Genomic DNA, 25,455 nt, shown 5'->3' on the forward strand with positions numbered 1-25,455 from the left:
TCAGGTCAGCTCTGAAGACAGGAGTTTCAGAGGAGGAAAAAGCCCAGGGATATGAGGTAACTTGTAATTCAAGACAGTAATCTGAACTACCCCTCTCCTTTACAGAGCTCCAAGATAACTGAGCCAGCTCGTAAAAAGATCTGGCCACCAGCATGAAACAGCAAGTCCCTGCAAGGACCTGGAAAAGTATCCAGATACCTGAGCTGCTGAACAACGGAGAAAAGGGCACAGGGATGGGGTATGAATGCTACTGCATGGGACACCTGGAATATTTATGCAATTCCACTCCAAAAATCTGCAATGCAAAGAGGTCAGGGTGGAAGAGCCTATGGGAAAACTGCAGATGGAAAGTGATGGGAAGACTGCATTTTCTTACTTGCAGTAATATGTTCTTATCTGCACTTACACCTGCATAGAAAAAACAGAAGAGAAAAAACACCACAAACCCCTCCTCAAATGTCACAGACACAATGATGGGCAAAATGAAAACCTGATGGGACATGACAATCTGATGGAAGAAATAGGTTTTCAAACACAGGCACACTTAGCCCATGGAAACAATTCCCCTAGGATATGATACATTCAGAAGCAAAAAAGAAATTTCTACAGGCCTGGTAACCTGCATGCTAAAGAACAGAGGTGTAAAAATAAACATTTTATGTTTAAAGTTTAAAACATTTGAGTTCTTGAAGTAATTATGTCTTTTGGTGTTAAACCAACTCCTGGTATCTGAGCACTGACAAAAAACCTTCTTTGGGACAACCAGGGAACAAGAGCTGGGAAGAGCAAATGGAATCTGTGACTTGCCTTCCTTTCTAGATGCTGTTCTCTGAAGATGGTAACCAGGCTAAAGACATGACTGATCTGCCTGCCCCATGTTACTGTCTCTATCTACAGCAACTACCTAGCAACATGACTTCAAAATAGAAATGAATGTATTTCTTCAATCCAAGATGCAGTTGTATGGATCTCTCACACAGGAAGCATTTTTCCACTTAGAAATGAAGCTCCAGCCATCTGGAATTAGCCTGAATATTCTAAGCTATATCACATCCTGGCCCGGCCTGCTATACACAACCCCATCAGCCTTCCCATCTCCCCCCTGCTCCTACCAAAGCAGCCATCTCCCAGATTTCAGGACAAGTTTGTGGCCAACAGAGAATACAGCAAGGGGAATGCAACCCTGTGACTCTGCACAATGATGGCACCAGCTAAAGGTCACTGTCCTCTGCATAACAATTCTGGTGGGAATAGAGGCACAGGGGATCCAAAACAGATCTCACCTGCCTGTCAATATTTAGACATTCAATCTCTAAAGATACTCAAACATACAGCAAAGCTCCACTTGAGTCTCCGTTTTCTTTTCAAAACCTAAAACTGGTTAATTACCAAAGGGAAAGAAGCTGTTCGCACTGCAAGTTAGTGACATACGAGGCTGAAACCATGGGGGGGTGCTGGAATTCCAGAGCATGTGCACGTCCCAGAGCCAGGGCAGAAGCTGCAATAGATCCACCTAGGCACTGCTCAGTCTTTGCCCTTGCTTGCTATCTCTTTACACACAGTGTCAAATTGCTTTTCAAACATTCAACCTGTTCCTGCCTGGCATCCCTCAGGGGCCAACTCAGGTGATACAGAGGGATGAAATGTCTGCTCTGGGCTGTGCCTTTTCCAAGCACAGCAGCTGGGTAAGACCACTCCAACCCTGCAACGTGAGATCATTGTTTTTGTGGCTCGAGTTCCATCCTCCATGAGCAGACCCCCTAGAGAACAGAACATTGTAAGGACTGACAAGTGGAAGCAGTACTCACTGAGTGGTTTAAGGATGCTGCTGCTTGTCTCGTCAGTGTTTTCTACGTCTGATTTGTCCGAGTAGTTCTCCGAGATTTTCTCCTTTTCTTTCTTTTCTTTGTGCCCAGCTCTTCTTCTGTGACGCCTCCTCCGCCGGTAGCTCTTCGGCACATGGACCCCGATGTAAATGGTGTGGTGACCTGGGGAACACAAGCACACCAACATTAACTTCAGCTCTGTGCAGTCTGGGCACCACGGGCCAGCACAGTTCACACTGCATTTCTGTCAATCCCACAATGGTTTGGGTTGGAAGGGACCTTGAAGCTCACCTCATTCCAAAACCCTGCCATGGGCAGGGACACCTTCCACTAGCCCAGGTTGCCCCAGGCCTCATCCAACCTGGCCTTGGACACTTTTAGGGATGGGGCAGCCACAGTTTCTCTGGGTAGCCTGTGCCAGGGCCTCACCACCCTCACAGGAAGGATTTCTTCCATATGTCTAACCTAAACTTCCCCTCTTTTGGTCTAAACTCATTACTCTTTGTCCTATCCCTGTTTCACTCCAGAAGGCAAGTGAGATATCTCTGTTAGCTGGCCTAACGTTAATTAGTCCTGTTTTTCTTGTCTCCAGATGTGAGCTTGGAGCTCTGTAGCTACCGTTTGGAGAAGTATTTTTATCCTATCATTTCTGAGAGCACATGCCAGTGCAGACTCTGATAACTGTTGTCCTTGTGACTCATTTAAATACAAAAATAAACCCCACAGAAGGCCATCATACTCATTCTGTAATATTGAACAGAGTGCTTTTCAAACACATTCTACACTAATTTTTCCATTTGTTTTACCAAATACACTGGCTGAACTTAACAACTACCTCATGCCAAGTGATTCAGTTTAATTGAAGAGCTTAGACCAACAAAATCTACATCACTTGACTGTGCAGTCCACTGTATAACAAGTGCCAAAGTACCATTAGGTACCTTACACAGGTGCCACTATAGAGGTCCATGCTCTAAGTACCATTAGGGTGTTGTTATAACACAGCAGAGGAGGAAGGACTACTTACACAAGCTCCTATAAACTCCTACTTGACACTTTCTAAAATAAAAATTAAGAAGTAACAGAAGAAGTGCCAAATCTCATATGTTGGCTGTAAATCCCAAGGATGCCCTTGTACTGAGACTGGGATTTCAAACCAAAGCACTTCAACTACATTTGCTAATGGTTGTGTCTATTTGTGTCTGATAGAAATGTTTTCTTTTCAGGGCTTTCTGCACTTCTGCCAGCTCGGGATGAATATCCTGTGCTTACAGAAAGCACTTAGATGTTGTCTTCTCTGCCCAGATCATTGAGACATCTCACTGCAAGCTGTAAAAGCAGCTCTTACAAAAGTAACTCCTGAGAAATGAGAGCTGGATTCTGTACTTGGGACCAAGTTTGATTTCCCCATTTCAATCCCAGAGTGGCCGAATGGAGAGTTTCAGAGGAACAGACTGAGTAAACAAATTCATCTGAATCAATGACCCACAAACTGAACATGTGTCTCTAATTCCTCTTTATGATAAATCCAGTCTTGGCAACTGAACAACTGAAAATTTAGGCACAAAATACTCAATTTCTGTAACTAACTGATTTGCCAATGAAAAACAACCCTGATTTGCCATTTCAAATTCCACACACTCCTGAGACCAGCTGTGAGGCCTTTATTTTGCATGTTTGCTCATCTTGTTCCAGCCCCTGCCATGGGCAGGGACACCTTCCACTACACCAGCTTGCTCCAAGCCCCATCCAACCTGGCCTTGGACACTTCCAGAGATGAGAGAGAGAGGATTCTGGAGCTGAGCAGGGTTCAAACTCAGGCAGTGAAATAGTGACATAACAGGGTCCTGTGTCTGCTGCCTCTTGTCAGAATGGCCATCTCCGAGGAATGGGATCACAGTGCAGAGGGAAAGGGCAGAGCCACAGAGACATCCGCAGCAAGACCTCCCAGACAGACACGTGAAGATCCAGTTTAGCTCTTGCGTGCCAAAGGAAACCCAGAAAGCTCTTCCAGCAACTGGAAACATCAGCTTTAACATGGCAGATGGTCTGAGTACAGGGACAGGGAAGGGGAGATCTTATCTGAGCACAAGCAGGAGTTGGAGGGTGGGGATGACCCCAGACAGACAGGGCAGTGGTAGCCCTTCCCAAGGGATTCTCACACCCAAAACTCCATCCAAAAGCCTGATGCAAAAGGCATCTGTATTAAACAACATTCCCCTTTGAATCACTTGAATTCTGTGGTCAGCTCGATAATAGAAACACATCATAGTGAGCCTGCAGTCTTAATACTTTAATATGCTGCCAACAGAACTGGACAATCTCTTTAATCTTTGGACCACGTGTGCACAGCACAGATTTTGGTAATATGAAACTCACTTGTATATACGCAGGCAAACATCTGCATTACTTTGCTGCTTTCCCCTAGTCTGAAGGCAGACACTTATTTAATGTTCCTTGCTGTGCCCCCCCCCCCCAACCGTTCAGGGTGGCCAACCAAAACATTTTCCTTCTCCATGTACTTGAAGTGTTTGGCATCTGTTTATATTGTTCCAAATGCTGAGATAATCTCTAAGGCTCCCTTCTCAAAGCGCCTGGGAGGAAACAATTGACACATACTCTCAATGCTCTGGGCTCCTGGGAGATTTCCGACTCACCGGGGGAAGCCAGCCTTTCCCATGAGAACCAGTGCCTGAAAACACAACGTGACACACAGGCACTGCAAGGATCCTGCAGCTGGGGAGGACGGGAAGCATGGAGTGCTAAACTTCAGGTAACCCAACCCTGCCCTCTTGCACACCCAGCACAGCTCCTCCTGGCCCTCCCCAGGACACCCACACCCTCTGTGTGCACTGCTGTGTTACACCAGTGTCTGTGTCACAACACTCACACCCCACCTGTACCAGGCACATGCAGAGCTGCAGGTCCCAGTGGCACCTGCTCTCTTCTCAGTGACAGTGGGCTGGGTCTCTTTGGACTTACACAGACTGTAGCTGAAGTCTTTGACTTTTGTGACCACAGAGAATGTTTACTGTGCCCCAAGCTCACAACAAAATAATTTCATCTGATTATTAACAAAACAAAAAGCAGTCATCATCAGGGAGGTTCCCCTGGAAAAACTCAGTTAAAACAGCATCTTTTGCTTTACTAAGAGCTACTGAATAAGTTCACGACTGAGCACCCAGATTTGGAGTTTGGGCATGGGAGACTCCCTGAATCAGCTCTACTGATGAAAACCCCCTTGTGTATCACCTAGCTGAGGTTCTGTGAAATGCAGCACTCCCTCCCTGCCTGCAGGAATATCTGCTCATCATCATCATCAAGGCCAGCTTGGATGGGGCTTGGAGCGCTCCGGTCTAATGGGAAGTGTCCCTGCCCATGGCAGAGGGGTGGAATTAAATATCCTCAAGGCCCCTTCCAACCACAACCATTCTGAGACACCACTTGATTATGATCCTCTCCATTTTAAAGCACTAGCTCTTTTTTTAAAAGGGTACTAGGGAATGGTTTTTGCTAAGCAAAACCAAAACTCAGTCACTTGGAGACAGGAGCTGAAAGTTATGGAATCAAAGGACAAAGTCTGCCTGCTGCATCTCAGAAGGAATCCTTTCCACATGACTGGATTCTTGAGACTCAGAGTGTGGTAAGACCAGCCCATAAAGAATCTCACGCTGGCACCTTAGAAGAAAACAAGATCAAAATCTAATATTAAAAGAAGTATAAAGGACTGAAAATAAGCTGAGCATTAGCAGTTTTCACCCAGCCCTTGTTTATCCCTTTAAAGACTCCTTTGCAAAGAACAGGGAGAGTCACATTAAACCTGATCAGACTGCAACAGGCCCATGTGGTTACTGATGGCCACAAAGCCAAAATCTTCCCCACCAACTCTGGCCAGATATTTTGGGCCACCTGAAAAATGGACTCTGCTCAGGATGCCCCAGCCATGTCACTTAGAGGCTTATGGCATGGGGTTGGAATGAGATGACCTTGAAGGTCTCTTCCAACCCAAACCATCTGTGATTCCATGAAAGGTGAGACCTTTTCAGCCCATTTTCACAGCCCAGCCATCAGTCTTATTCCCAGATGGAATGGAAAGCCCGAGGTGCCCCCTCCCCCCCCCACATGTAACATCTAGAGATCTGCTCTGCAGTCACACCAGAGGGGCCACATGCTTCGTCAGCAGAAGATGGCACAGTTTTGTGCCCAAGGAGGTGCCAGCACACAGCCAAGCCCACAGAGAGAGCTGGCACCAGCCAGGAATGGCCAGGATCACAGCCAGGTCAGTGTGCTTTAGAGCAGCTGCTTTTCCAACCTGGGGTTCGTGCAAAAGGTGCTTCTCATTTTCTGTGAGAATCAAAGAAAATTAACAATACAAAAAAAAGCCCACAGCTCAGAAGGACAAATAAATCAGGGGGATGATCCATTTTAAAGGGGAGATACTAAAAGTAGCGCTAACGAGGTCCCAAACTAAGCCCTGCTTAGTTTCAAATCAGCTCAAGAAATAAGAACAAAAGGCCAGGCCGTCACGTGCCGGGTGCCCTTAGCTCTACCTGGCTGTAGAGGGCTTTACAGGTGCTGGCAGCAGCAGAGGGGCAGCACCTGCACCCCACCCAGCTGCACCTTCCAGGCCACAAGCTGCTCTGTGCTCCCAGGATGGGATGCACAGCCAGCAGGACACCCCACGCTGGAGAGCTGTTCACACCTTGGCAGAAACAGGGAACACAAGGACCTCCCCCAGCACTGTGCAAGAGCCATGTCCTATTCCCATTCATGCACATGGACAGAGACACTGAGTCTCCAGGGAAAACCAAACTTCTAGACAGGCTGCCCAAGCACAGTTCCCCCAGGCTCACCCACCAGTCCCCACAGGGTTTTCAAAACATGCTGGTATTCCAGTGACCAATTTTCCATGCAAGAAAAATCCACCAGTCAGGGAAAATGCAGAAGGATTCACTGAGCACTTTGTGGAAATCTGAACAAAACTGAATGCACTAGTTGGAGACAGATCAAATCCAAATCCCATCTCCTATAAAGAACAGTAGTATGCAATTAACCAATTCTTCTGTGCTGTGGCAGTTTGCCAAGGAGAAGGGTCAGCATGAATCCATCAAGCGATGGGAACAACAACCATAAGGCTGAGCTGCAGGTTCACAGACCTGTGATAAATGTCTCCTGATAAATGCCATCAGGAGATGAGCCTGCCATGAGGGAAAGACAGAAAAGGGCAAAACATAAAACAGAGGCTTCATGAGAGACAATCCTGAGCTACTATGCCACAGAAAAAGGAAAGAAGACATAACAAGATTAGAAACATCAGGGATCTCTTCCAGTCTACCAGCTCCAACAGAAGAACCCCAAATTCATGGCTTAGATTCAAGCGAGGATCACCATCAGCAGGGAACAGGCAGTTCCTTAACCAAAGAGGGAACTTGTGCAAAGATCATTTCATATATTTGCATTACTGCCCTTTCATCTCTTAACCAGTAGTCCTTGACTAAAATGCCTATGAGGGGAGGGAATGAGCTGTGCAGGGGAACACAGCGGGGAAAATTGGAGACCTTTTTCTCTTTTTTTCTGTAACACCAGGCTTCTAGCACTTCAGTATCTTCAAAAAGGATTTAAAGCATTAGCATGTAACAAAGCTATAGTTAGACAGAAGGGAAGTCTACCTAGCCATTTGCCTAAAGCTTGCACTCCTCTGTTCCAAACAGATGATCCATGACCCAGACTGGACCTGCCAGATTCCTAACAAGATTCAGACGCCACTCCAGCAAAGATGAGTTAGATCTGAGCAACAGGATGGCTCTAAAAGATGAAGCTCACATAAATTCAAGTAAAAAATATCTAAACAGGAAAATAAAATAAAATTAGGTCTTCCATTTTCTTCCTGAAGATCCTAGAAACCCTGCTTGTGCAGATGGAACAAAGTCATTCGGGGGGGGGGGGGGGGGGCAATGAACAAAGGGGTGGGCATTGTTCAGACAGAACAAAGAACATGTGGTGGGAGTATTCTCCCTGAGCTTTACATAAGCCACTGCGAGACTCTTACCCACAGCCCTGTAAGCTGCTTTTCTTTCTCTCTTCTTTGGAGCTGTGAGAGGTTATAAAAGCCACTGAACCTGTCCTGCTGTGATCTGATCTAATCTGGCCAGAACTACTTGGCTTCAATGGAAAGAAGAGTTGAAGAAAACTTGAAGAACAGAGGGCTCCGAGGAAAAGGGCAGAGAAGGGGATCTGTGCCGGACTGTTGGATTTAGCTCTTGGGAAGCACAGTACCTTTGGATTTTCTGGAATCCTTTAAAATCATGTCCCCTTCCAAAATGCTCCAAATGACCACTCAAGAGAACTGATCTTGGCTGAAAATCTTTTCCTATTTCCATCTCATTAATTACCAAGACTGAATGAATTGAGTACCAAGCTGTACTCGACACTCTCAGGCTCACAGGTAGAGGCAGGATTCAGACCCTGCTCCAACAGAAGTAAGAGCTGTGGTATGATGACTAAGGCATCCCAAGCTGCCTCCATTCTCTGGCAAAATCCTCAAACCAGCCCTCTGCAACTGACCCTCGATTCCAAGGCTGCAGTTTAATTGGAACAGGTGTCTGATGGAAGGCCTTGCTGCAAACAGAACAGGGCTCACACAGAGGTGCCCACACAGAGGCACCCCACACCTTCCCAGCAGCACACGTTTCCTTCAGGCACTGCAGGAGTTCCCTGTGCCCCTTCTCAGTCTCTCTTTCAGTCTGGTGTTCTGCTACCAGAGCAGGAACATCACCAGAAGGAAAGGAGAGGACAGGCCTCCAGGAAGGCTGGGAGGATGTTCAAACCAGCAAGTTACAGCCCCAGCACCAGTTTCCAGGTTAAGCCCAGCTTTGGCAGTTCTGGTATGAGAAGCACAGGTGGGAGAGGGAACAACACTCCTGATGTTACCTAGCCCCAGCCCAGGCAACATGACCAACATGTTTTGGGTTACCTTTTAATTTTAAATGTCCTGGAAAAATCGAGAAAGGCTCACAAGCATATCTGGGACTCACATCTGGCAAATGAGCAAAGGCTGTATCTGATTTGCCATCTCCATGCTGAACTGTTATATCCAGTGTTATTGTACCTTAAAAAAGAGCTGTTGGGCAGAGGAAGATGAGAGCAGACAGTCAAACAAGCCTAGACTTGAATCCTGACTGAAATGAGAGCAGTTGCTCCCATCCAAGGCTGCAAGGTGCCATGTGAGGGCCACCTTTCTAGCTGGCATGGGCCCCAACAAAACTAGTTTCACTGCCAGGTCAGAGAACTGATGATAGTTTCCAATCAGTTGGAGTTGATGATCTTAAAGCTCTGTTCCAAGTTCAATGATTCTGTGATTCTAAACTGACTGGAGATGGGAAAAACGAGTCACTGCCAGAATGGTATGGAAACCCACTCCTTCACCTCATGCTCAGCACATGCTGGCACAAAACTTACCACCACTGCAGAGCAACCACCACCTTTCCCTAACCATGGGCAGACCATGCCAGCTATTGACTCAGCTGCTTTTAGAATGCTTTCTCCACTTCTCGTGCTGGCACAGCCAGCTTATTGCTGCCTTACATCAAGTCATTTACCAGCCTCTGAACCCAGACTGCAGCTTTTCTCACTAAACATGGAGAGGGTGGCCATCAAAAACCTCCTCAGCCTACCCAGCACCCTCAGAGCTAATGCTGATTGCTGACAGCAGAGCAGGGACAGCGACATGACCAGAACAATATTCCATGCAATGACCTGCTGGACGCTGCCAAGAGTAAGCACTCTCCTGAAAAGTGAGATTCCATGGGGAATTAAAGCTGGAAAGGAAAGAATATGAAGACCTGAAATCTTTTATCAGGGTGTTTCAAAGCTGGGAAGATTTAAACCACCTCTCTTGTTTTTACTTAATTGTGTGGAGCAGCCCTGCGTTCCAAACTCCACCTGCCATTCCCAAGTTCATAGAATCACAGAATGGTCAGGGGCAGAAGGGACCTTAAATCTCATCTAGTTCCAGCTCCTGCCATGTGCAAGGACACCTTCCACTATCCCAGGTTGCTCCAAGCCCCATCCAACCTGGCCTTGGACACTTCCAGGGATGGGGCAGCCACAGTTTCTCATGGCAACCTGTGCCAGGGCCTCACCATCCTCACAGGGAAATTGTGCCAGATGCTGGTTGCAAAGAGAGCACAAAGGCACTGCCTGAGTCCTCTGAGTTTGGCTTTTGCAGGAGTAAAGCCCAGTTCAGTTTTACTGAAGCAAAACACAGCCTGGTTTGCTTCTACATATAAATTAAGGGTACCAAAGAACATTAATGAGCACATTCTGTGATCAGATTTTACCTGATTAATTTTTTAATCACATTTCTTTCAGAAGCAATTAAAGACTTTGATATGAAACAGGTCATCTGGTTACTTCTGAAAAGGAAGGAGGGTCTGCCTACAGTCACGGATCAGAAACAGAGGGCAGGGATGAGAGGAGAAAAAGAAATGCATGTATATGGGCAAATACAGCTCATTTCTCCCACTGTCAGCCTGTTGTTAATACAGGTAAAGATGTTCACAGTTAGCTCTGCCCTTTTAGCCTCTCTCCTCATTGATCCAACCACCAAGGACTAATCTTGGGCTTATGGCATCACACAGCTTTCTACCAGCAAAATGCAATGACACAACCGGGTCGAGAATAGAAAGCAAGGAGGAGGAAAGTGCTAAAATGGAACAAGCAGTTATGGAACATTGTTACAAAATCCCTGGGTTAGCCACTCTGCAGAGCACAACAGTAAATGACACAACCATAAGAGGACCCAGGAAAAGTTTCCCCTAACAGCATATTTTCCTGAATTCACTCCCATAGCAGTGCTGAGAGGTGCTATGGAAGCCTTTACTTTGCTATCATTTGAAGGCAGGACAGGTATGCTGCTCCCCATTTCCTAACACGTGGAGCTGGGGTGCTCCTCAGGCTTTGCAGTGGAGTCATCAGACTTCAAATCCAGCATCCTCCACCCCACCACAGAGCCAGGGTGGCAGCAAGCCCGGGGGAAGTTCCACTCAGAGAGCCAAGAATACCTTATCTCGCAGGATAAGGTGGGGCTTTACTTTTCCCCTCTTGCAAAATCAGTTATTAAGTAATGTGTTTATGTCACACATACCAGCACTCCTCACAGGGGCATTACAGCAGCACAGTGCTACCTTCAAGGAAAGGAACGTGCAGTGCTCTAAATGAATGGGAAGGGTCCTCTCTCATGGCTCAGGGCAGTGCCTCTTCCTTATTTCCCCCAGCAAAGCCAACTGGTACTTGCTTTCCTTCATGCTCTGCCCTAGACCCAGGCAAATCCCCTGGCTCGCCAGGTCACGTTTCTGGGCACTTCTAGCCAAGCAACTCCTCCTAACTAACATGCACTGAATCCACCTTCAAGCCCTCTCATGGATCCAGGCAGCAGGGAGGAGCTGAAGTGGGAGTAATTTCCAAATGTCAACAGCTGATATCACAGCAACACATTCCAGTGTAGGACCAGGGTGAGGTGCCACCTGAGGGACGGACTAAACACTCCCTGGAGGCAGGCCCAAGGGACATAGTTCTGTCAGGTATGAACAGTTTCTGTTAACACTACATTTACTCAGTGAGGGCACAAGGGACAATTTTCTCACCCTGAAAATGTCTCAATGGCTTCCCAAGTAGAAATGCCCTTTTTTATCCCTCCTTAAAAAGCCAAGTCCTTCCCTCTCCCCCGCACCACTACATAATCAAATTGGTGGGTGATGAGGTTGGAGTTGCTATCTCCATCCCACAGACATAACCTGTGGGCATCACTGACAAAGTGAGCCATGCTCCTCTCTTTTCCCAAGGAACACACCAAAGAGGGATGCTCAAAGTGACACCTTCAAAATTCTGTCTTCGCCTCTTTGAACTCAAAGCAACTTAAAAACAGCAAAAGCAGCCTGGTTCCAAGGCATATTTTAATGATCTGCTGGAGAGTCTTTCCATTCTCTCCTGCTAACTCCTGCTGCCCTATGTCTTCTGATAAAGGTTACAGCTCCCCTTCCCCCTCATGGAAGGAAAAGAAACAATCTCCTCTCTGCTCACTTTCAGTGAAATTAAGTCTCTTGACAGACACTCTTCCTTAAAACACCCCACTGTAAGTGCAGGAATCTAACAAGGACTTAAAACATCTGCACCAAGTGCCAGCCAAAGGTCTGCAGCCTGATATCTTTGCCCTTCCACTGGATCTTACACTAACAGAAGGCAGGGTGAGATTAGATTAGATACTGGGAGGAAATTCTTCCCTGTGAGGGTGGGGAGGCCCTGGCACAGGGTGCCTAGAAAAGCTGTGGCTGCCCCATTCCTGGAACTGTTAGACAGGCCTTGGACCAACCAAGTAGAAGGTGTCCCTGCCCATGGCAAGGGGCTGGAATTGGAGATAAGTTCCAACCACAACTACTCTGTGAGTGTCAGCTGATCCCACACATGCAGACCATGACTGCACCCAGGGTGCACATTGGATACACACACGGATCTCTGCAGAGAGACAGATGTAGCCGAGGACACACAGAGAACTGCAGAAACAGTGAGGCTGGAAACATGGAGACAAATAAGATCTCTCCAAAGTGCCAAAGCCTTTAATGCCTACAGGCACTTCTGCAGTGCCCCAGATTGCCAGGCACGCCAAGAATTCCAGGCTGTCCCACTCAGCACAGAGCAGAGCGGCTGAGCAGTGGCTCCCTGGCTGACCCACCCATGCACCACACGTGCCCTGTGACCCTGACAGATGCCTCAGCCTTGCGTCCTTGGGAAATTTAGCTAGGCTGCTCCCAGGAGCCTGGCAGGAATCACGGGCTGCCTTCAGCACCCCCGAGGGAATGAGCTGGCTGCACAGCCCCAGGGCTCTGCGGAGGCTCAGCCCAGCAGCTCCAGCTCCCTGTCGAGTACAATTAGAAGCGCTTGTTTCACCTCCGCTCCTCATTCCCCCAGCTGGTCTGTTAGCCCAGCTAAACCAAATGAGGATATCCACATTGGAACAAAGGATATGAACACACCACAGCCACAAGTACTACTTCAGGCGGTAACCACATCCCCTGCAGACAGTCAGAAGGACCCTCCTGCACTCATCACCAACCACCACTTGTATTTTACTCCTGGAACACCACACGTGGCCCTTGCGCCTCAAAACAACACGTAGCAACATTCAAGACAGTAAAACATTAAAAAATATCCTCTCTCTCCCTCCTCAAATGTTTCCGCTGTGCCAAAGTGTCAATTATTCCACAAGCAAAAGGCTAATACAAACCTGACCCTGCAGACAGCAAACAGCCTCATTAAACCCAATACAATGATTTAGAGTGGCTGAGCACAGATTACTTCATTCCAGACAGGAAGAAAACACAGGCTTTTTGGTGGAAACGACTGGCTTGGTTTGCTGGAAGTGCTCTAACTCCTCTTTATAGAGACTATTTCCTCTCCTACTGCTGGATCCTTTCCTGTCCATTACTGGTGACAATGACATGGCTGTAACTCTACACCTTTCAACACATTTTCAATTGAAAAGCCACAGGCATTTGTTTGCAAATAAAGAAGTTAGAATAAAAGAAAACCCTGAAGTCAGGAGGGGAAGGATAGTTCTGCAAGGTGAAATCCTCTCCCTTCTAGGTTAAGTCCTATCCTATCCTGTTCTCCTCCTTCCCCCTTACTAGTTCATCAAGACACAGACAATAAATCCTCAGAAAATGAGAAAAAGAGAATTTGCTGCCATTAACTCAGTCCTATCAGCTTCATCATTTTCCAGGAAGAAACTTGAAATAAACTCCTTTAAATTCTTTTTACCTTTGGGATTTCACAACATTTTTAGTTAGAGAAAAAGCAAAAACACGTCCAAGGGAGTCTACTCTTTCCCTATAAAGTGAGGAAATTGTTTTCTCTGTTAAAAAGTTCTCCTTCAAGGGAAAATCATTCTCTTTATGCCTCCCAAGCATAAAAAATAACCCAGGCAAATGCTCACTTCCTGCCTTAAGAGCACCCTGACACTTGGTACAAATTCTGCTGGATTTCCCACTTGGCTTCTCCAGCTGCCTCCACATTTCCAAGCTCACAACTGCAGTGCTGATAGGCAAGCACTGCCAAATAGCTCTATTCACAGAGGAAAGCAAAGCAAACAGCTCTGGTGCTTCCCAGTCATTATGCAGGGCACAGCAACCAGTACTTTGGGGGAAGAGGAAGCGTGTGCCAGCAGCACACAGCAACGTTCGCTCCCCAAATGGAACTGAGGATTTCTCTAAAAAGTCACCTCCACCCCGACCAAGCCTACCCGTGTTTCAGTCAATTTTAGGATGAAGTACTGGGCAAACCGAAGGCACCCAGGTCTCTGCCCTCCTACATACAAACACCAAAGCAAAGGCACCCTTCCTCCCCAGCAGTCCAAGTCTCTTACCTTCCACTTCTTCTTCATCACATACATGTTTAAGGAAGGAAGCCCCTCTATCCAGTACTGCCTCGTCCTCCATCCTATAGTAATAGAAAAGAAAAAAGGAATGCTCAGACTTCTCCTGGAGCGAGCTGTTTGAACCAGCCCAAGTCCTGGGCAGGTTAACTTGCAAGCTGTTGCTCATGTTCCTGTGGGCACTCCAGTCCTCCTTCCAGTGCCTGCTGTTCCTTCATAGAGCTCCTTTCACATGGCGTTCGCTTTAAGCTGGCCTCACGTAGCTCCGATTCTGACCTTGAGAGGACATCAGTGGTGACAGGTGTGAACAAGGTAATCCCAGCTACAAGTCTTTGGGGGCTTTCCTGTTTCTTGTGTCTGGCTTTTGCCCCCCCTCCTCTTTTCTCCAAAAGGTACAGCCGCACAGGCAGGCTTGGGGCTGTCTATGCAAGAGCCAAGAGTTGGTGGGATGGCAGTTTGCCTCTGATGCTGCCCCAGCGGCACAGGGAAGGGAGCAGGCACACCCCCCAGGGCCACACGTTCCAAGCACAGCCCCTAATAGCAGCAGCACAGCACACTTGTCTGCTGGGAGCCCAGCTTGTGTCACATGCTGGCCTTACAGAAATCTGACATATGAGGATTATCCCAAGACCGAGCTACAGTAAGTCAGATCATCACAGCAGTCATTTATGTGTGTCACCCATTCATTCATCCATTTGGGGAAGGGTTTTAGTGGTTGCCCTCCTTCCCCTCCCCTTTTCTCTCCACCTCTGATCTGCCTCTGTGGACAGCAGAGACTCCTAATTCCACGCTTCTGCCATCACCATGCTTCTGCAGAGCTGCCCACAACTCCTGCTGCTGTAGCTCACCCACAAAACCAAACCCTGCCTGCGTTCCAAGAGTACATCTGCAAATCCACTCTTGACAAGCAAATGCAAAAATAATAAAATAATAATAAACAAAATTGGAACTGTGTTAAATAATCTCCTTAGAGGCTAAGTACACATTTGCTGCTCACTACTGGGCAGTTGCCATGGGAGCTTTCCATCCTAATACAGCTGAGACCAAGCTGGTCACTTGTTTTCATAGCAAAAATCAGCCATAAAACAACACCTTTTCCTTATATTTCCTCAGGGGAATAGAGACAAACTCAGTACAGAGTGAGAGAAGGCCTTCAAAAATTCTTCCCATCCATATGCTTCCATTCAAGATCCTCTGAGAGCTGTAGCAGCAAACACCTGCAGATTTTCTTAATGGAATATTCAAATTCAGGAGGGTATAAATGCTGAACAGATGAATCCAAGAGTCCAGAATGCCTTAGGGTGTCTACCTTGCATGCGCAATGCCTGGCTACCTAACTAGAAAATAAAAAATAAGACTCAGCCACAAAAGGAAGAACCAGAGTCCCATTTCATGAAAGCAGTACCTCAGTAGCCACTCTCCCACCTCTGTCAAGTTTTCCTTCACCGCTTTAGCCAGCTCCTCCTTCACACAGGCTGTTTCTGACTGAACTCCAGGAGCCAGAGGATTTGAAGCAGAAATTTCCCTGAGCTAGGAAAGGTGCCATTCCCCAAGCAGCTGCTGCTGGGTGCAAAGGGGTGGGACGTGCTCCCTGCCAGCACAGCATACCAAGCCAGCACTCAGGCACACACCAGCCTCCCCCGAAAGCTCCAGCTCTTCATTAAATTATTTAAGGCTATTTACACATCTTTTCTAATGCAACAAAAGGGAACATATCCCCTGGATACCCTTGCCTGTTTGCAATGACTGTACAGGAACAACCCCGCATTTTTTAAATTATTTTTTTCTACAAAGCAGCACAGTAGCTCCTTGCTAGATACTCAACTGGAAACATCTGGAATAGATGGGACTGGATTTCCAGACCGAACACAAACTACAGGACTAGTTTATTCCTCTGTAAAGTCTGTACTTATCCTGGCATTCAGCTCCATTCCCTGGGCACCCACACACGTGCAGGTGTGTAACACACCTGTGTGTCCCACAGCTCTGCCTAAACCCTGTGTGTCCCAAGGCCAGCTCCTCCAGCCTAGGCAGCATCAGCCCAGCCATGGAGCAACTGAGAAGGAGCAATGTGGTAGAGCAGAGAAAGGCAAAGGAAGGAAGTCATTTCCACTGCAAGGGATACAGGGCTGAGAATTCACCAGTTGCCATCTCCCTGGCAAATGTCTCCTCATCCTTCCCATGACAGCAGAGCATCCTCTCAAGCATCACTACAGCAGTGGGAATGTCCCCCACCTTCCCAGAACATCACTGTGCCAGCCTGGAATGGGTTTATCACATTTAACAGCCATGCTTTTTTAGCTCCAGAGGGCTAGAAAACTGCTCAGCAAGGCTGATGCTTTCCCTGAAACATGTATCCAAAGGAGCTGGGGGGTTTAAAGGGTCAGGAATAGAGCTTGGGTCGCCTTGGCACAGTGCCCCGGCTCTAATCCACAGGAGTTTAGTGATTAGACTCCAAGCACCACCTCCCTTGACTTGGTCTTTTCTGCCCTTCTCAGATTATCACAGGATTTCTGTGGGCCAAAATCTAGCAAGAAAACATCCTTTACTGATTTGCATGGGGAAATTATTTCAGTCTCCTGGAATTTTTCAAATGCCGTGAAATGGGAGTTGCAAATGAAGAAAGAGAAAAAAAAATAGTGATGTGGAACAACAAATAAAGGTTCTCTTGAATCTTCAGGGGGAAGTGGCAGGCAGACTCCTGTTCGTGAAGCACTGCAGCAAGACCACTATCCCATGGAAGACACACATGGACTGGAGAGAAGAAAGCATGGAAAAAATTTTAGGGCCTCTGAAAAGAAATGTGCCTTCGGTTAAGCCTGGTTTACCAACTCCTTGTTGGAAGGTAAAGGAGTTTCCAGGCATTTCTTGTCTAGATCCACATCCTCGTGACTGCTGCTGCAACATTTTGGAAACAAACCTAAAAACAAATTTAAAAATATTGGGCTTCTATTTTCAGGGTCTGACAGAATATGCTCCAGTGAAAAAACACGAACTGCTTGAGTAACTGGCCTCTCTGGGCCGATGATTAGATCAGTGCCAAAAATTTTTAGAAATGATGTTACGTGTCAATAGCATTTGAACAAGAGTCACACACAGGCCAGCAGCAACTCTGCTCTGCCTGAAAAGCGCCGGCAGATCCAGCTCACGGAAATATTCTGCCCAGCTACTCAGCAAGAGCAAGACCAATTTAGTACTAGCAGAGATCCTGGACTTGCTAATGGATGCGCTCATCTGCCAGCATCAGTTCTGCTCATCACAACATGAATTCTTCGCGCGGGTCTCTGGCTGCAGCACCAAACACTCTCACCGCATCTCCCAGGCAGCGCAAAGCAGCGCGTAACCTCGGAGTTAGCGCTCTCCGCGCTACTCCCGGCAGCGGCCGGCCGCCAGCTCCCCCGGGAGATGGAGTGCTGCCACCGCCCGGCTGCTCAGCTCCACAGCTGCCAGACTCGGAAGGCTGAGGGCAGGAGAGAGGGAAAGTGGTGTTTGGCGTAAATAAAAAAGACTGATGTGGCAACACAAGATGTTGCGCGGAGTCACAACTCGCCGGCGTGAATCAATGCCTGACGGAGCTGTGGAGCCAGAGGGGAGAGTTACTGCTCACTGATAAGCTTTTACGATTCTGCCCATTTCCAAGGGCTTTTGCAATCAGGAAGAAACCCCAGCAAACTCTGAACTGCACAAGGAAAAAGAAATTGAGCCAGTTCCGTAACTGGAGCAGCGTAACACAGAGCCGTGAGAAAGTCACATTAGAGAGCAGCCCAGCGAGCTGGGGCGTGGAGGGGATCAAGGGGCTGAGGGAGGAGGGAGAGCTCCAGGTCCCAGAGCAACAGCACGGGCAGCAGGGCTCCCGGCGGATCGGTGGGAGCTGCCAGCCCACAGGGGGCCTGCCCAGCACAGCACCCGCTGTACCACAGCTCTGCCAGGCAGGTGTGGGGAAGCTCTCCACTCTCCCAGGAAAGTCAAGGGAAGAAAGATCTTCCTGAGCGTGCAGAGTCAACCACCCTGTCTGTTTCACAGAGCACAGCACCAGTGACCTGTCAAGACTGACTGTTTTCCTCAGAAAACTACCACAACCAAAGCGGAGTGGGAAGGCATGGATTGGGATGCTGCGGGAGAAAAGACAAACCCAAGCGGATGGTGCATGGGGCATCGTGGGCTGAGCTGTTTAGCAGGCCCCAAATCCCACAAGGTTTTACCCTCAGATCTATCACATACTGCTCCCCCACACCACATTCCCCCAAACACAAAAGGAGAGATCTGCTCTGGTAGGAAACATTCACGGCCCCACACTGCTCCCCTCAGGTGTAATCAACACAACTTGTGACAACAAGCATCATCCAACCTTCAACCACAGATGGATCAGCCAGACCTGAAGGCTCCCATGGACAGGACCTGGACCTGAGCAGAGAGAAGAGCCACCAAAGGCTTCCCTGCGAGTGACACCCAGTGCCGTCACCAAGCCACTCGGGTTAGATGCCAAGTGCAGGAATGAGTCAGCAAGCCAAACAGGCTGCTTCTGTCAGCTGGCTGGGGGGAGACAGAGATAACATTATTCCTTCTCTCTGCAACCTGTGAAGCATTCAGACACTGCAATTGTAGTGGCCAAGTAAACAGGAAACCAGGAAGGAGACCGGGTCCCAGCTGATGCTCTCACAGCCCATACGCAAATGTGTGAATAAACAGACCTAATGTGACCGATTCCTTTTAAGGGCCCTGATGTGTTCTGGTTTTCTCACATACCTGCATATGGGCTTTATCACATAGAAAAAAAGAGCTTCTGCCTACACTCAGCACAGCCTGGTGGATGCACTTTTGGAACATGTTGCCAAATTTATCCTGGATGCATTTTCCCCTGTCAGCTCTAAAGCTGCATTTATTTACAAGCTTTCTCAGCAAAAGGCTGTACTCACCCGGAGCAAAGCAGGACAGAACCCTCTGCTTTGCACACAAAGAACTTGCACCCTAATATTCATAAACCAAATAAATTCCCGATTAAGTCATCTCATTAGGTGAAATGTTTCCCTTTATGGAGGTGTCCTCAGGGATTGAAATTAAGTCCCGTGACAGGATTTAAACAGGAGTCTCAGTTCTTGACCAAACCTTGTTTTCAAAAACTCTTACAGACTGGAACGTCAGGAACTCTAAATGTTTTATCTCAACTCACAGGTGAAGTCTGTGAGAGCACCTTCCTGAAACCAAGATAAGAACCATTTTAATTCATGATGGCAAAATAAGTTCCATCACTTGTATTTCAATTTTGATCTCCGACAATTTCAGAAGAACTCCTGAAGCTGGCTATGTTCCAAAAATTAAGTAACTCCTAGGAAAAGCAATTAGGAGTGAATGAAATTACAGCTTTCTTCTGCACAAGTAATAAAGTAACACTATCAAAACATAGAGGAATACAAGAGGAACTGTCACTGAATGCAGGGCAGGTGTAACAGTTGAAGCCTTTGTTTCAATGTGATTACATGACTTACCATAAAATGACATGACTATTTAAACTGGTGAAGTCAGCTGCCTCTTCAGCTGACTTCTGCAAGAACAAGGCTGCCTTGCACTCCAGCTTCATTTGAGAACTGCAGGATCTCAGTGCAAGCCCCTCTCCAGGACAGGGTGAGCCTCTGCTATCAAGCAACTGGCTCCTGACACATCCATCTGCTGTGTTTCATGGAGCTACAGCCAGGAAAAGGTACAGAGACAGCCTGTAAGGAATTCGAGCTTGCTCTTTGGCAGGAGCTTTGGGAGATGGAATCAAATGAGATGAATCCACAGGAAGAAGTGATTATGGACTGCAAATATTATGAATGTATCTGTTTGAGGATAACATAAACCATACATTTTTGCAGCTTTGTTTTCTGGAAATAGAAATCACCAAAAAAAGATTTCTCTAGAGGCAGAGAGACATCAGGTTTTAAACCTAAAAGCAGTAGTGGATTTTTACTAAAAAATATTATTTCAAGCCAGCCTGTGGCATCTGAACTATTTTTGGCTATTTATTACCGTGACAATGTCATGTCCTGCAATATTTTTGTTGCAGTTTTATGCCTGAGAGGCAACTTCTTACTTGACTGTGCATCTGTCTGAAACCAGTGCTGGTTTGTACAGTAGCTGCTCCTTGTTCCAGGCTCCTGTAAGAGCTCTTTTTGAGGAATCTGTGACTAAGTGTCCCGTGTCACACACAGGAGCAAGTACCATGGGCTAAGAAGCAGAGCAATGTTTCAAGTATGTATTTTACATCAGCTCAGCACACAGCTTTCAAAGTATAGGAGGTCTGGATACACCTATAGAGAAACCTGGACAAAGAAACAGCAACTGCAGGAAACTTCCAGCATCTGCTGCATATTGCTCACCTGGAACCTCCAAAAGCAAGGCATGGGAAGCCTGATCCTGAGGCAAATTCCCAGCTATAAATGAGGATGTTAGAGTGGGCAGCCTGGTCCTGTGACTAAAAGCAAAGAGTTATCTGGGCTGGGTGGTGCTGGGTTTAAGTCCATTTCCCACTGAGCAAAGGAACAGGCAGTGTGTACAATGAGGGGTGGGGCAGCACACACTGGCACCACTCACCCAGAGCTGCTTTTCTCCAGGGAAATCAACCCAGCACACTCAATCCTGGCTTCCCAGCAAGCACCTAGCTCCTGCACTTGTCCTCTCCTGTGACTGCTCTGGGGGGGAAAAGTTCTCCATAGCAATCACACCACACAAAAGGTGTGAGACCAGCCCATAGCTTAATCTCTGGAATTACAGTATGAAGCTTTTCCCTTCCCTCAGGCTTCAGACTGTCAAGTGCACAACTTCTGGAGTTGCATATTGTCCCGCAAACCACTTCCAAGATGATGAAACCCCTCTAAAAGCATCACAAATCTCTGGACCACTGATGGTAACATGGGTACAGAGCATGTGCTGGCTTCCTGCTGCAAGGAGGACAGGCAAGACCTGATCCAGCACAATCCAGACTTGAGCTCTGGCTGGCAGAGGCAGAAAGCCTGGTTGTATAAAACATTTTGGACACATCTGAAGCAGCCAAGGGAGCTAATGCACTCTCAGCACTTCCCAGAGTGCAGGCACAGCGTTTCTGATCCAGTTCTTGGCATTCTGAAGCGATATGTGGATTCACAATATGCTGGTTTCAAAAACATAATTCAGCATCAAGGATATTTTTAACATGGATCATTTTGGGAATCTGCTTAACCACTCGCATGGTGTTACACAAGCAGGAACTCCTCAAAGTGCACTTATCCCAAATTATGCAAACTTTACCTGGTTACTAGATGATGGTCTCTATTAAAACTGCAATTCTTCCACCTTGGAGCAGTTGCTCCAAAGTAAGAAGGGATGTGATACCACTTGAGTTCACCTCCAAAGGAGTGTGGACAGAGCACACAGCTGTAAAATTTAAACAGAAGGGCAAAGCCATCCAAACCAAATGTCAGCACACACACAAGATTCAGGCAGAAGACAGGACTCCAAAAATATTAGACAAGGAAAAAACCGGTGGGCTTTGGACCTCATCCTCACTTGAGAGCCAACTGCTCATCCAGAAGATTTCATAGTGACCATTCCCAGGGGTGATGAGACAAAATCTCTGCTGAGGAAGGTCACTGGCATTGCTCCTGGTGTATGCATCAAATCCTAATTCAATAATAGTCACTCAAAACTAATGCAGACCTGAGAGCCAGAAACACAAACAGCCAGATTTCAAACTAAATGCCCTTCTTGCCTTCACTAGCTGCACTGGGAAGAAAAAAAAAAAAAAAACAACAAACAAAAAACCAACCAAAAAAAAAAAAAAAAACACACAAAACCAACCTAAACCCAAAGGAAAAAAAACCAAACCCAACCAAAACACAAAAAAACCCCACAAAACCACCCCAAAAAACACAAGCCAATGGAAGCTTACTGAAGATGAAGAAATGTTTCCTGACAGAAAAGGAGAGAGGGAAGTGAAGTGCAAAACCAAGTTATTTTATAACTTGAGGCTCAACTGAAAAAAAGAATTTCACCACTTCCACCAATTTAAGGTCCAGTCAGAAGAGAGTCAGTCACAGCCCAGAGCAGCACAGATCCAGGTAGTCATTCTGTCTCTCAAGAGTGCCAAATGCTCAAGAAAACACTGATTACACCAGCACAAGCCACACAGCCAGGAGGATACAGGTCCTTCACAAGATACCCACAAGGATCACAAGCAGAAACACAACTTCAAGTGACAATTCCCTTCCACATGGCCAGAGATGGTGCTCCTGCTCCCGGGAGAGCATCTGCTGTTGGATCAACAATATGTGTGGCGCCGGGCTATCACTAACCAGTGACATTCATATTTTACCTACATGCAGGAAAACTTCCCCTCCTCCAAATTTCACATGGTACCAGAGGGGCAGGTCGGTAGGAAACAGCTGTTCCAGAGCACCAGCATCCACTGGGATATGACAAAGTCTAGGGGAACCTCACTGCCATGGCCACTAGCCCACAGAGAGTTCATCCACACAGCCACACACTTGAGACTGCCTGCAGAGACAGCAAAGGGGAATTTTGTACACTTCTAAGGGAACAGGTCACCGGAGCATGGAGCACAGCATCACCTTGGGGTGGCCCTTGGCCCTGGGTGCACGCAGCCCGTGAGAGCAGGGCGTCGTGCTGACCCACCCGGCACCTGAGCTGGGGCGCGTGACGGCAGCGAGGAGCAGCCAGCCTGTGATCCCTACACCCAGCCCTGCAGACAAATTAGCGATTAATAAGAGCCTGGCCCAGAGCAGGCAGGGCACATGATCGCGTTCTCATGGCGTTAGTCAGTAGCGCAGCGACACGGGCTCCTTCAGCAGGACACCGGCTCCAGCAGCACGAACATGATGCAGCATAAAAACATGCTGCTATGAGCAGACAATGCATGATTCTGCATAAGGCAATCCATTTAGCAATGTTCAACCCACCTCACCAGCAAAATGTGTTTGCTTCTGGACCGGCATTTTGCTCCATGGGACAGTCAGGTTCTTAATTTGGTTCTCAGTGCCCTAAAGCTGGGTTTACTGTATCCTCTAACCACAGCCAAGAGCGCAGAACCCAACTGCTGAGCAGGCAACTCCCAAGTTTTAACAAGACTGTCCTCTACATGACATCCATTTAAGGGCAGCTCAAAATAGACTTATTCATTTCAGCCTAAAACAAGACTGTGAAGAAAACAACAACCCGAGAGCTGAAAAGTCATCTCTTGCCAGAAAGTACTCACAGCTACTTCTTCTGAACCCCTTCCTTGTGACCCATCAATGTTGTCTGGAAGAAAAACTTGTGGGACAGAACTGGTAGGAGCACAGCAATGCTGATAAGCAGCGCTGCTGCAGGACGTCCTGTGGTTTCCAAAGTAACCTAACCATCAGTATAAAGGCTACTGAGCTTGGACAAAAAACCAAGCAGACTTCTGCAAGGGAAGAGAAAATGAGACTTCAGCATCAGTCTTTCTTTCAGGGTCTGGAAAACTTCATCTGTCCTAAGGATGGATTATGAAAAAAATCCTTCTCTGGACAGATAAAACCTCAAAAATTAAGAACACTTGCATCTTCCTTTACCAAAGGAAGGCTGCTCAGCCTCCTCTACTGCCACTTACACAAGTTTGTCACTGCAATGAGCTGCTCTCCCTGCATGGCAGCTGGCTCCTTCTGACTCCAGATCATTAGTCCATAAACATGAACTTCCCAGGCATTCCTCAAATGTTCTCTTCAGATTTCCCATGTGCCTGTACAATTCAGCCCTTTACCCATTAGGGTTTCAAGCAATAGTGCTTTGACATGAGTAAGTGCTATAAAAAATATTTTATAGGTCCCACATTCTCTCTCCTCTTCCTCCAGAACTCTGTATAAAGCAAGAGTTGCTACTTCTGTTTTAGGAACTATAAACTCAAAGGCATCCTCAAGAACCACAGTGAATGTAACGTTCTGTGCTGCTCTGCCTGGGGTACAGCTCATTTTCTTCTCAATATCTAGTAGGGGGCTATGGTTTGGATTTGTGCTGGAAACACACAATTCACAAATGGCAGTTGACCAGTGTTATTGTACCTGTTGTGGGAGCAAGCAAGCAGCGGTACACTGGGGTTAAATCAGGACACTCCTTTTTGGTGTCCAGTACAGGGCACAAAGGGTTCAAAATAACGGCAGATTTGACTGGAATGTGCTAGGTGGAATTCACAGCTGTCATAGCTGTATGGATACTGATCAGGAGGCTCCTGCCTTGCCATGGGCATGCTTGTCTGGCTGCATGGGGTGCCTAGAGGTTGTCAGGGGCAGCTTTTGCTTTCGGTGCTCCCGTGGTGCTTATCAGGCTGCTCTGCTGGGCCTGGGAATGCTCTGATAACAGCAGTGACGACAGCGTGCCTGGGCTGACGGGGCACAGCTCAGGGCTACTCTGCTGCTGTCCTGGGGAGGCTGCAGCTCCAGTGGGAGCTTGGGCCAATGGGCTGTGACCTCTGGGAACATCCCAAAGGATAACTCCAGGCTGGAGAAGGTACATCTCAAAGGATCTGGCCAGGCCCACGCTGTAGCAGGTACACTTCAAAGCATCAGTGGCTGTGCATGAGGACATGCTGGAGTCCCTCACAGCTCATGTTGATCACCCACCATCTGCTTTCATCCTCTTTTCCACATGCACCTAACGCACTGCAGGAAGTCATTCTTTCAGAAAAAGTGTCTTTCTGTAACAGGCCTGAAATAGTTTGCTTTGGTAATAGATATTCATAAAAGCACAAGCAGCTTTTCCACTCCTTTATTAAGCTGTCAGGGTGACCACGGCTGAACCCAGACACGGTCATCAGTCACGCATTTCCTGGAGACACCTGTTAACAAAGAAGGGCTTTATGCCCAGCACCTAATTGCAACATGGCTGTTTAAAGGTAAACGGGAAATGGGCAACAGTAATATTAAATCCCAGTTATCTGCATCCATTATCTTGCATTTTTTTATTGCTAAGCCGAATGACTGGTCTGGGAACAGAGCCAGAAGAGTTGGGCTGATACTACAGATCAAGACTTCATAGATATTTCTGAGAATTACAAGTTAAGGGCCACATCCAGAACTGAACAGACTGCTCCACAAAAACCCACAGGTACCTTGACTGAATCACAAGTCAAGCCTTTCCAGGAAAACAGAGCTGTTGGCAACCCAAGGCATTACTAGACCAGGAATACGTAATGCAAAGGTGTCCTACTCACTA

General features: G+C 47.3%; 1 protein-coding gene across 2 annotated transcripts in view; it reads right to left on the reverse strand.

Annotated features, from left to right (window-relative positions):
- Positions 1-25,455, reverse strand: part of SLC4A4 (solute carrier family 4 member 4) — a 146,441-nt gene that overhangs the window by 83,171 nt on the left and 37,815 nt on the right. For both annotated transcript variants that reach the window (XM_058024753.1, XM_058024754.1), the window contains 2 exons: positions 14,245-14,318; positions 1,809-1,988 (listed from right to left, as the gene is read on the reverse strand). In XM_058024753.1, coding sequence (XP_057880736.1) covers positions 1,809-1,988; positions 14,245-14,318 — 254 coding nt within the window. The remainder of the gene's footprint in view (positions 1-1,808; positions 1,989-14,244; positions 14,319-25,455) is intronic.

The sequence above is a fragment of the Melospiza georgiana genome, chromosome 5, assembly GCF_028018845.1.
Source record: "Melospiza georgiana isolate bMelGeo1 chromosome 5, bMelGeo1.pri, whole genome shotgun sequence".
Taxonomy (NCBI): Eukaryota; Metazoa; Chordata; class Aves; order Passeriformes; family Passerellidae; genus Melospiza; species Melospiza georgiana.